The sequence below is a fragment of the Pelophylax lessonae genome (assembly GCF_965119305.1).
Source record: "Pelophylax lessonae genome assembly, chromosome: 11".
NCBI lineage: Eukaryota > Metazoa > Chordata > Amphibia > Anura > Ranidae > Pelophylax > Pelophylax lessonae.
This window is the reverse complement of record NC_138778.1, coordinates 178,105,916-178,118,263: the sequence shown is the minus strand read 5'-3', so window position 1 is coordinate 178,118,263 and position 12,348 is coordinate 178,105,916. Positions and strand designations below refer to the sequence as shown.

General features: G+C 43.5%; 1 protein-coding gene across 1 annotated transcript in view; it reads right to left on the bottom strand.

Moving 5' to 3' along the window:
• The window catches only part of C1QL1 (complement C1q like 1), a 151,515-nt gene extending 149,034 nt beyond the window's left edge, over positions 1-2,481 (bottom strand). The window contains exon 1 of the mRNA XM_082271256.1: positions 1,207-2,481. Within this exon, the coding sequence (XP_082127382.1) occupies positions 1,207-1,815 (609 nt within the window). The 5' untranslated portion in view covers positions 1,816-2,481. The remainder of the gene's footprint in view (positions 1-1,206) is intronic.
• Between the last annotated feature and the right edge of the window lie 9,867 nt (positions 2,482-12,348).

The following is a 12,348-nucleotide window of genomic DNA, read 5'->3' as shown; positions in this document are numbered from 1 at the left end:
CTTCATTACTCATTCTCCCTCCAGGCTGCCTGGCTCTTTCATGGTAATTAATTCTGATAGTGCCAATCAGGGCATCGCTCCAGAAGGGATTGTACACAAGTTCAGTTCCAGGATCAATGCTAATTCCGAAAAAAAAAGAAAAAAACAATATAAGCACTTTCCCTCTATTCTCCCCCCCCCCCCTTTCCTCCCCTGTTTTGTGTTCTGCTGCCACTTTAGCTTTCAATCAGTCCTTTTTTATTCTAAACAACAATTAATTAAGCTACATTTCAATCACGTAGACGGATGTTGTTTCAACAGTTAAATCATTTTTAGCAGTTTGCAAGTGAAGGAGAAACGCCAAATTTCTAATTGTAAAGTTGCCAGCTGTCTCTGACTTGTAGGGACTTCGATTTGAAGGACTGTCCCTGGAAATTTTTGATCCTGATTTTTGCCCCCGGCAAATGAATGCTTTTTTTTTTTGCATTGCCTAGTAGTGTTTTCTTGACTTTGTGGTAACATATTTGTTGAATAACAGCAATTCAGATAAGCATTTAACTTTTAATTTACGCTTCATGCATTGGCTATTATAAATATTCTATTATTATGGGCTTTGTATTGCATTGTAGTCTGATTAGATAATTTAGTGTAGAATGAACATGGATACAATAGTTAAACATCAAAGTATCCCGGGGGGGATTATTTCGAGATATTGTTTTTAAAGATTCTATCTATCTATCTATCTATCTATCTATCTATCTATCTATCTATCTATCTATCTATCTATCTATCTATCTATCTATCTATCTATCTATCTATCTATCTATCTGAATTAACACAATTCTTTGTTAATTAAAACAGAAGGTGACACTTCTATTTACATTTATATGAGCCTACAGCGCCGGCTCAAAAGACACATACTAAATTTTACATTTTGAATTTTTGAATTATTTACATGTTTATGTTTTACTGCTCAGGTAAGGCAGTGTTACATACATCAATGTGCATAAATATAAACCCAATGCAATGTATAATAATAATCGTCATTGTCTGCTTGAAATTGTAGTTCCTAGCAGATGGAGGGTCACAAGTTGTCCAGCCTCGAGATTAGCAGACAAGTTTGTTAACATGGTTTTGTTCAGTTTTTAATGTTCTACCCAAGCAATCTTAAAACAAATCAGAGGTATCAACGTTAAATCTGAAAAGTGCCAATACTGGCATGCTCACCTGTCCGTTTTTGCAGAGGTCTGCCCACATGCTGGTGCCGTCTCCACCTCTCATCAGGACATGGTAGGTGAAGAAGTAGGTGCCTGGTACTGTACAGCTGAACCGTCCGCTTGCAGCATCATAATTGTTCCCAAGGTTGGTGACCACATCGTCAAATTTGAGGATCTCGTAGCCCTCATGGGGGTTCTTCAAGCCAGCGTAGAAGGCCACACGTGGAACTGTGGTATATGTAGCCGTACTGATGGCACCAGTCACTCCACCTCCTGGCAGTCCTGGTGTTCCAGGTTTGCCTGGTTCTCCCCGTTCTCCTGGTGGACCTACAGGACCTGGTGGGCCAGGTAGCCCAGGTTCTCCAGGAGGTCCTGGCTTTCCCGGACGTCCAGCCTTTCCTTGAGGACCTTGAACTAAAGTCGATGGGGCTGGTTGTCCTCTGTCGCTTAAAGGTTCAGCTCCAGTGCCAGCTCGAATACTGCTACTTGTGGTTGTTGTCCCAGCTTTGCTAAGGTAGGGGTCACATACCATCCGGCAAGTGCCCAACATCTCATAGTGGCCATCGGAGCCTACAGAGTTGACCAATACTGGAATGAGGATTACCAAAATTAGCACCATTACTACTCCAATTGCCACTGCCACCAAGGTCTTCCTCCCAAGGCCAAATGGGGCCAAGGGACGGGGGGACCCACGGCTGGGGGGAGCTATGGTGCCGGAGTTTGTGGAGGGGAGGCAAGTGGCCCCTCCAGAGAACAGGATATGTGGTCTTTGAGGAGACACACAATGCAGCGTTGTAGCAAAAAAAGAAAAGCAAAAAAAATATACAGGATCAGGTAATAAAAGTAAAAAAACAGAAGAAGGTTAAATAAATATAAAGCACAAAAGGTTGAATATTAATAAAGGTGAGAACTTGTCCAAACTTCAGGAAAATAAAAGAGTAAAAATAGATTTCAGAAAGAAATGAGAAAGAAAATGTAAGAGACGGCAGAAAACTGTAACACCAAAAAAAAGTGAATGGATGATATATTACAGAACAGTGAGGAAAAGAAAAGATTAAGAATAAAAAGGGAATTGTAGAAGAGAGATAAGAAGGTGGGTAGGATGCAGAGAAGAGGGGAGGGGAGCAGGTGAATGTGAATACTTAAAAATGAGAGGATTAAAGTAGAGAGAATAGACAGAGAAGAGGCAGCAGTGACGAAGAGGGACAGAAGAGAAAGCCAGATAGAAGGAGATTACGAGACAGGGGAAAGCTGCTGAGGCAAAGCAGTAAAAGGCAGCGGGGAATGTAACTTGTGAGAGAATGCTGTGTGCAATAGGAGTCTTATATATATGAGACAGAGCAGTGCCCCCTACAGTTTAAATAACAGTATGCAGCTTTTTCTGGAAAACATTTTTTAGGTGGGTTTACCAACAGGTACATACACCTAAGACCATATTTTCCAAAGAGGTCTCTTTTGTTCACTTCAGATATCCAATCCAAATTGGGATAATTTATTACTGTATAAGTAAGGAAAAAAAAAAAAAAGTAAGGTGACTTTAGCTTTATAGCATATTTATGAAAGCACTATAGAAGAGAGAGCAAGCGATAGAGAATAAAAATTACTTCAAAACAAATTTATTTTTTATATATCGTTTTTATATATATATATATATATATATATATATATATATATATGTGTGTACAATTACAATATGTCAGTCGTTTACAGACAATTTTTATAAAGTGGAATACCTGACAGATATTAATAACATAATTAAATTTGGTAATAATGATTAAAAATTTATTTTACATACAGCTGGTAAAAGTAACAGAATATATCATTATATCCGCTTCCTATAAGCAGCGTTCAGACAGGGAGAGGAAGAAGCAGCAGGTCTAATCAGGTCCTACTGCATTGCACACTACTGTCCATCTAAGATTGGAAGCTTCCTGACAGGAGGGGAAAGCAAAGTAATTAAAGTGGTATTAAATCCCAAACTGAAAAATATATTATAGTGCAGCTTACCAATCATTTGAGACTCAACTCTGGATGAATGAGAACAGGAGGCACAGCAGATAGCAGCATTGTCAATCTGGTTGGAGGAGAGTTAAATGCATTTAAAGATTTATAGCCAAATTCCAGCTCACACTTTGTAATCAATTACAGCAAACAGTTTTTTTTTTTTTTCCATTTCTGAGGTTAAAGGTATTGCATGAATAAATAAAAGCTGATCATTTTAATCACCCCTGCCAATGTTAAATGGTTTGTCTCACATCCATGTAAACTGATAAATTCAGCTGGAGTGCTTGTGCTTTTGAAAAAAAAAAAAACAAAAACAGACATTTGGCTCCCCAGATGAAAATATGAGGGAAGAAAGCCTAAAAAAGAAAATGAATGCAGCCATCACATCTAAGAATTGGTAAGCTGTAATATAATATTTGTTTCCTTTGATTTATCAGAGTGCTAGCCCTGCTCCTTCTTCAGAAAAAAATGCAGGGCTAGCAGGTAAAAAGGTGTATATGTATATATATATATATATATATATATATATATACAGTGCCTTGCAAAAGTATTTGGCCCCCTTAAACTTTGCGACCTTTTGCCACATTTCAGGCTTCAAACATAAAGATATAAAACTGTAATTTTTTGTGAAGAATCAACAACAGGTGGGACACAATCATGAAGTGGAACGAAATTTATTGGATATTTCAAACTTTGTTAACAAATAAAAAACTGAAAAATTGGGCGTGCAAAATTATTCAGCCCCCTTAAGTTAATACTTTGTAGCGCCACCTTTTGCTGCGATTACAGCTTTTGCACATCGAGAGACTGAAATTTTTGCCCATTCCTCCTTGCAAAACAGCTCGAGCTCAGTGAGGTTGGATGGAGAGCGTTTGTGAACAGCAGTTTTCAGTTCTTTCCACAGATTCTCAATTGGATTCAGGTCTGGACTTTGACTTGGCCATTCTAACACCTGGATATGTTTATTTGTGAACCATTCCATTGTAGATTTTGCTTTATGTTTTGGATCATTGTCTTGTTGGAAGCAAAATCTCCGTCCCAGTCTCAGGTCTTTTGCAGACTCCATCAGGTTTTCTTCCAGAATGGTCCTGTATTTGGCTCCAACCATCTTCCCATCAATTTTAACCATCTTCCCTGTCCCTGCTGAAGAAAAGCAGGCCCAAACCATGATGCTGACACCACCATGTTTGACAGTGGGGATGGTGTGTTCAGGGTGATGAGCTGTGTTGCTTTTACGCCAAACATAACGTTTTGCATTGTTGCCAAAAAGTTAGATTTTGGTTTCATCTGAGCAGAGCACCTTCTTCCACATGTTTGGTGTGTCTCCCAGGTGGCTTGTGGCAAACTTTAAACAACACTTTTTATGGATATCTTTAAGAAATGGCTTTCTTCTTGCCACTCTTCCATAAAGGCAAGATTTGTGCAGTACACGACTGATTGTTGTCCTATGGACAGAGTCTCCCACCTCAGCTGTAGATCTCTGCAGTTCATCCAGAGTGATCATGGGCCTCTTGGCTGCATCTCTGATCAGTCTTCTCCTTGTATGAGCTGAAAGTTTAGAGGGACGGCCAGGTCTTCGTAGATTTGCAGTGGTCTGATACTTCTTCCATTTCAATATTATCGCTTGCACAGTGCTCCTTGGGATGTTTAAAGCTTGGGAAATCTTTTTGTATCCAAATCCGTCTTTAAACTTCTCCACAACAGTATCTCGGACCTGCCTGGTGTGTTCCTTGTTCTTCATGATGCTCTCTGCGCTTTGAACGGACCTCTGAGACTATCACAGTGCAGGTGCATTTATACGGAGACTTGATTACACACAGGTGAATTCTATTTATCATCATTAGTCATTTAGGTCAACATTGGATCATTCAGAGATCCTCACTGAACTTGTGGAGAGAGTTTGCTGCACTGAAAGTAAAGGGGCTGAATCATTTTGCACGCCCAATTTTTCAGTTTTTTATTTGTTAACAAAGTTTGAAATATCCAATAACTTCGTTCCACTTCATGATTGTGTCCCACTTGTTGTTGATTCTTCACAAAAAATTACAGTTTTATATCTTTATGTTTGAAGCCTGAAATGTGGCAAAAGGTCGCAAAGTTCAAGGGGGCCGAATACTTTCGCAAGGCACTGTGTATATATATATATATATATATATATATATAATTATTATTATTTTTATATATATATATATATGTATATATATATATTCATATATATTCACTGGTCAACTATATGACCACTTACAGGGTAAGTGAATACCATTGGTTATCTTTTAACAATGGCATCTGAAAGTGAGTGGGATATTAGGCAGCAATGTTTTCCCTGAAGTTGATGTGTTGAAAGTATAAAAAATGGTCATTATAGTTTGTTGTGTATGGGGCTGCATAGCCGCAGACCGGTTAGGGTGCCCATGCTGATCCATTTCTACAGCCAAAAGCGCCTACAATGGACACATAAGTATCAAAACTGGACTACAGAGCAATGGAAGAAAGTGGCCTTGTCTGATGAATCACATCTTCTTTTATATCATGTGGATGGCTGGGTGTGTGTGTCACTTACCTGGGGAAGAGATGGCACCAGGATGCAGTATCGGAAGAAGGCAAGCCGGTGGAGGCAGTGTGATGGTTTTGGGAAATCTTCTGCTCTGAAGTCTCTTCAACCCCAGTAATCCAACTGCAACATTGTAAACGTAAAGCAAGTCACCAGGTAAGAGGCTGATCTGTGTTAGATATTTGTAAACACAGCCATGATTTGCACAGCTACCAGGATTTACACGATTGTAGTATTCCTGGTAGATGTTGACACTTAATAATTCCTGAACAAAGATATCGCCGTCCTCCTGGAGGTAAAAGAAGATGAAGGCAATGTCAGGGGAAATACTGTAATCTTTGGAAAAAGTATTAAATACCTGAAAATGCTACACTCACACATGCACCTAACATAAAAGAACACATCCAATGCTAGGTCACATGTAAAGTTCAACTTACTGTAAGTCTAATTGCAAAAAGGAAAAACCTCCTAGAGGTTTAAAAAGGAAAAAAAAATCTGTGGCTGTAATACTCACCTTCAATTTAAAGCCGTGCCACGCAGTACCAATTCTTTGCCAAAAGATGTCCTCAGTTTTCTGGGTTGAATGACACTGATTATAAGATTGAGTGTTATGACCTGTCCCTGAAGGGGTATCACCACGGTGCTTTGTACTCTTAGGGTATTGATAAAGAAAACAATGCTAATGTAGCACCCTCCTAGTATAGGGTAGGCTGCTAGACAAATTTAGTTTAGCTCCTCTGTAATCAGTGGAGCATGGATTTATAGCTTAGGGCGGCTATTCTGTTACTTTCTCCTGTCTTCTAGAGGTTTCTAGAAGTATATTGGGAGGGAGAGCATGCAGTCTAAATATTTATGGGACTCCAGCCAGTCCCTGGGGAGGTGTGCCCAGAAGGTGGAGAAAGAGCCCATAAATAGTCTGATGCCTGAGCAGCAGTGTGCAGTGTTCCTGGGACCAGCCCTGCATGTGCATACCTCCCAACCGTCCTGGATTCTCCAGGACCATCCCAGGATTTGATGTAAGTCATGGCATTCTGAAGTGGAGCTGAAGTGGAGACCAGGCTTGTTTCCGTAGGGGGCACGGTAGCATGGGCACTGGTTGTGGGGTGTATGGGGTTCCACACAGTCTCTGTATGGCAGCCAACATCTCTCCGCTGGCTGTCTGTCACAGTAACTTACTGTGACAGTCTGGCAGCCGGTGGGGAGATGTCAGCTGTAATACAGAGATTGGATCACAATGTGTGGTATCATGTATACAGCATCCATGTATCCCCCTTGCCTGCTCCCACTCCCTCATCCTCCCCCCGGTCCCCCGTGTACCTTCTCTCCTCTTTCTCTCCATTGTCAGCTGACTCTGGCCGCAGTACTGCCCCAGAGCCATCTGCTTAACCTGTCCCTATTGCACCCTGCTGTTGTTACTGCTCCCTTCCCTTAATGATAGGGGGAGGGGCAGGGAGTTGTCAGCCAGCCGAGTTCCTGGGAGTCGATTGGATAAGCGCAGGCGGCCACGCTCCCTGCCGTCCCACTTCCTGCACTCACACACAGCTGACCAATGTAATCCCCATCCCCCTGAAAGCATTCTATGGTTTGTCCTAACCCTGGAACTCTCACTTATGGCATGTCGTAGGTGCTCATTTACACTGGCATCATCCTCTGAAGAGCAATTTGCAGTAGATCACTTTTCAGAGGGTGAATAATGGATAGTGGAAAGGAGTTATCTTTTAACCCCTAAAAATCCACAACACCACAGCACAACTGTGCACTGCACACATTTGTGGTTCGGCCCCATTCAGTTTGGCCACGCTCATTTTTTTTTGCAGCAGCGCGCCTTGCACGACGCATGCTTCTACTCCCCTTAAGTGTCCCTCATTCTCTAGTTTGAAAGTTAGGAGGTATGCAGGAGGAGACCCCTGTGCAGGAGCTCTGCCCCTGGGCAGGAGAGCTAGAGAAGCCTTTGTGAAGACACCAAGGTCCTACCTAGGCTTAGCTGGGGGCCTTTTTGCAAATCAATTGTCCAGCGATCAAGTTAGGTCAAGAGAAAGCTCACTGGAGAGAGCCAGGAGGAAGCTGGGGGGAAGGAGTCTAGCTGTCCTGCAGAGGTCTGAGTCTTCATCTTCCCCACTAGAAAGAGCCTGGTGGCAGGGCCAGTGAAAGGATTTTTGTCGCCCTAGGCAAAATAAAAATTGCTGCCCCCTGGAAAGCATATTCCTTTTCCTAGCACTGCTGGACCTTGTAGTGCCCCTCTCCCTCTCACCCCCCATCCCAAGTTGCTGAAGGGGTTAAAACCCCCTCAGTGACTTACCCCGGCGCTGGGTCAGGCTCCGCCTACTCTCCTCCCCCGCCGTGTCAGCCAGCGGGGGGGACCTAATGCGCATGTGCGGTAATGGCCGCGCACGCGCATTAGACCTCCACATAGGAAAGCATTATTCAATGCTTTCCTATGGGAATTTCGGCGATGCTGGAGGTCCTCATCCTGATTCTGGGTGCAGGATGCCGACGCCCCCTGCTAAGTTGCGCCCTAGGCGGCTGCCTAGGTCACCTTACCGGTAGTGCCAGCCCTGCCTGGTGGATATCGGCAGTTGACAACCAGTAATCCTGTGATCATGTTTTTAATCTCCCAAGGGAGTAGAAGTCACCAGCAGCATTAGGAATTCTGTAAAACTTTCAGTGTGCACCAAGAAGTGTAGCCTGCAGTTTGTAAAGTACAGCCAGAAGTGGAGGAGTTCCCAAGTTGTTTCAGTTGCAGTATCCCATGCTCCCTATCCCTATTCAAGTTCATGTTCCAATAAAAACCCTAAAAAGAACCCCTAGACTGTTTTCTGAGCCATTGGAGGAATGAAGAAAAGGCTGTGTGCCTGGTTGTGTGTGCTCTAAAGGGGGAGATAGGACCAAATTCACCAGCGGCTCCTAAGGGTGTGCGCTACACTGATGACATTGCATTATGGAATCTGTATCATCCAGGACTGTCTTCTCCTTCAAGAGATCAAAGAGGACCCAGCATGATATGTCAATGTACAGTACATATTCGCCAGCATACCAGGAATCTTTAGTTATCGCCCAAAGGTTTTTATTGCAGAATGATCACATCACAAAGACAAGTGCAACATTTTGGAGCCATGCAGGACCCCTTCGCGATGAATCATATGCCTGACGAAGGGGTCTTGCGTGGCTCCGAAATGTTGCACTTGTCTTTGTGATGTGATCGTTCTGCAATAAAAACCTTTGGACGATAACTGAAGATTCCTGGTGTGCTGGTGAATATGAACTTTGACTTGATGTTTTGGGTATCCAGCTGGTGATCACTGCAGCACCCAATACTGATGAGCCTTGTTTCCAGAAATGTGTGCGATAGGAATATAGGCAAGCCAGTGTGATATGTGACTAGCCTGAATCCGAAAGAGGCAAGCCCAGAGGAGCAAGAGGGAGAGAGGGTATTTGGGATGAGGGAGAGGGGGTATTTGTAATGGAGGGGGGTGGGGGGAAACACTGAACCCAGAGTTGGGCTCTAAGTAGGAGTGCTAGCAATGATCCTGCATATGCAGATGAACAATAGACTGGGGACAGCAAGTAAGCACAAATGGTAAAGTCACAAAAAAAGATGACTTTTAGGTAAATATTACAATAATAGCTTCCAATGTGACCTTGTACACTATGATTTTCTTCAACGCAACACCCTGTTCTGTTTTTCCATTTCACAGTTTATATAACATTTGAAAAAGAAATCCATTGTGTAGTGTCATATAAAGGTGTAGCAATGCCTGCATTCTACTGTCTATATAAGAGGTTATTTAATAAGGTGGCCATCAAGCTGAGCCTTTCACAATGAAGACCAGCGTTGTGTATCTTTGAACATTACCGAGGGTGAGGTCTGGTCAGGGCAGCTGTAGACTACAGCAACAGACGGGTGTCTAGTGATGAAACAGGGTCCAGGTAAGGCTATGTCACAATTTATCATTTGATTTATAATGTTGAAGGGAAAAAAGTAGCATGTATGAAACTTTTGCATGGTTGGACCTTTTCAACAAAGATTCTATATCCTTGAAGCTGAAATCCAGTTTAAAACAAAAATATAAAAATAAAATCCCTGTAAAAGATTAAAAAACAAAACCAACTTTTGCTGCAATAGTCACCCTCAATCCAGAGAGTTATTTTTTTCTGCCACTAGATGTCCTCAGTCTGCTGGCCAGCATCGTTCCACCTACTTCTTCTGAGCCTAGGTCACCCTAGACTAGCCCCGGCCTGTTACTGGACTGTTAAAGGAGAAGCAGCACAGCGATGAGTTCATCTCTATATCACCAACAGAAAAGAACAACACACTCCTACGCTAGAGTCAGCTGACTGTGGAGTGTCACAGGTGCCTGGTCAAATCGTGGAGAATCTCATAGATGCCTTGCAGCCCTCTAGGACTGGGGTCACCCTGACAGTGCTGTGAGAAAAAAAGAGGGCACTCTGAAGAAGAAGGCCAGTCCTGGGCAGTCCTTCCAATTGCGCCAGCCTGAGGGGTCTCATCCAGGACCCCCCACTGCCAGGTTCAGTGATTCGAGCAAACGATGAGAGATAGGTGGCCTGACGAGCGTGTTTTTACTTATGTTTGTGATGTGAGTATACATCTTTATTATTTTATTCATATTTTTTAATAAATATGTTGGATAATGCACTAGGCCAGTGTGCCCTCTTTTTTTTCTCTATTCTCACTCTCATCTCTATATCACTCTGCTTTCTCCTCCCACCAGCAAATGAACTAATTGGCTCCTAGTGCTGCTTCTTCCTCGGGTCGGGCCTGCTGTGCTGTGAAAGCAAGAGGCTGGTACCAGATCAAATACAGGTACTTACACTCTTTGTAATTAACTTCTTGCTGCCTATGTACCTTATATGTCCTGCCAGTGGCCACTGATGAGGCACTGATGAGGCAGTAAAGCCAGCCCTCCTGTACTGGGTCTGGGCCCCATCAGTTTAAAAGGGGGGCCCAGGCACCTGCTGAGCAGGATGGCCAGCTTTACTGTCTTATTAAAAACACTGATCCTCTTCTGCCTCCCCAGGGAGAGTTGTTCTAGCATACAGAATGTGCCCCTTCCATCTGCTGTCCGGGCCCCCTCGTGTGCCCCTTTCCCCCACAGCGATGTGGGCTTCCCTCCTCTCCCACCGGCAGCAGCTGCAGGCGCACAGGAGGATGTTTCAGGATGGAGAGATGGGGAAGGGGCTGATAAATATGTAATCTACTGGCCCCTTCCTTTCCTGAATGAACACAGTAAGCAATCGGTAGCAATCACTCCTGTGTCCATTCATCACTGAAGCATAGTAAACGGTGTGTTCACAATGCTTCAGCTTGTGAATGAGCAGGAAGCCTCAGAGCACGTCCTATTCATTTATCTGTGCGGCTGAGGCTGCAGAGAAAGGGACTGATAAATCTCTGTCCTCAGCGACTTTCAGCGGGGGGGGGGGGGCTGTATGAGGGAAATCATTCCACAGCCAATCCGAAGCATTGATATTGGGTATATGCTAGGGCCTGGAAGACAGGAAGGTGGATGTTAAAGGAGAGCACCTTCAAGGAAAAGATTGCTCAGTCCATTGTTGGTGGATGGTGACTACAGTAAGTAACCAGCAGTGGGGCTAGGAGGACCCAAAATTCAGCACAGAAACATTCAGCACAGAAAACGTTGCAGCAGTTAAAATTATGGAATAGACCTTCTTACATTGCTGATCTTTAGAAAGGAAAATGGCCCTCGCCTGGGTGGTCAGTGTGAGAGATAAAAAATGCCCTTCTCTTAATGAGCAGTGGGAGGAAAATGCCTGGAGTTGGTAAGAAAAAAATACCATGAGTCATTGGTTAGTGGAAGAGAAAAGCCTGGTGTTTTGGCCAGTGGGAGGTAAGAATGTCCAAGCATTAGTGGGGAAAAAAGATTCTGGTGTCAGTTTGAGAAAAAATGCCCCAGCATCAATGGGGAGGAAAATATCTGCATTAATGGTCAGTCCAAGGAAGAATGCAAGGTTTTGTGGGCCGGTGGGAGAAAATTGCTTGGCGTTATTGGTTAGTGGGAGGAAAAATGTTTAGCTTCATAGGTCAGTGGGAGAAAAACGCCTGGCATTGTTGGTCAGTGAGAGAAAAAAAATGCCCCGCCATTAGGGGGTAGATAAAGGACTCAGTGGAAGTAAAATAATGCCCTAGGATTAGTGGTCTGTGCCTCGTTCCAAACCCCAGGTTATGATGAAGTAGTTAAGTGCGCATGCTCTGAAACGCGTTACGTCACTTCTGGTGAGCTTGCGGTCCACCGCAGCTTCCGCTCTAACCAGCTTCCTCTGGGAAGCTTCCTGCATCGTCATCTCCCGGCTGCGGGCCAGTCGGGACATGGAAGATCGAATACAGGAAGCGTTTACACTATGGAACAGGGACTTGAGAATACTATGATGTGAGTTACTACTTTTCATTGTCATGTAATAAATTTGTTGCTACATTCAGCGGCGCCTGTTTTTCTTCTTCTGTTGCCAGTGGGATTTTCAGAGCTGCCCTGAACCACAGCATTACCAGTGAAGTCTGGTCCACTACAGCCCCTGCACACCTGGCTGTCTCACACTGGTGTCCACCCTTCTGACACAAGCGCC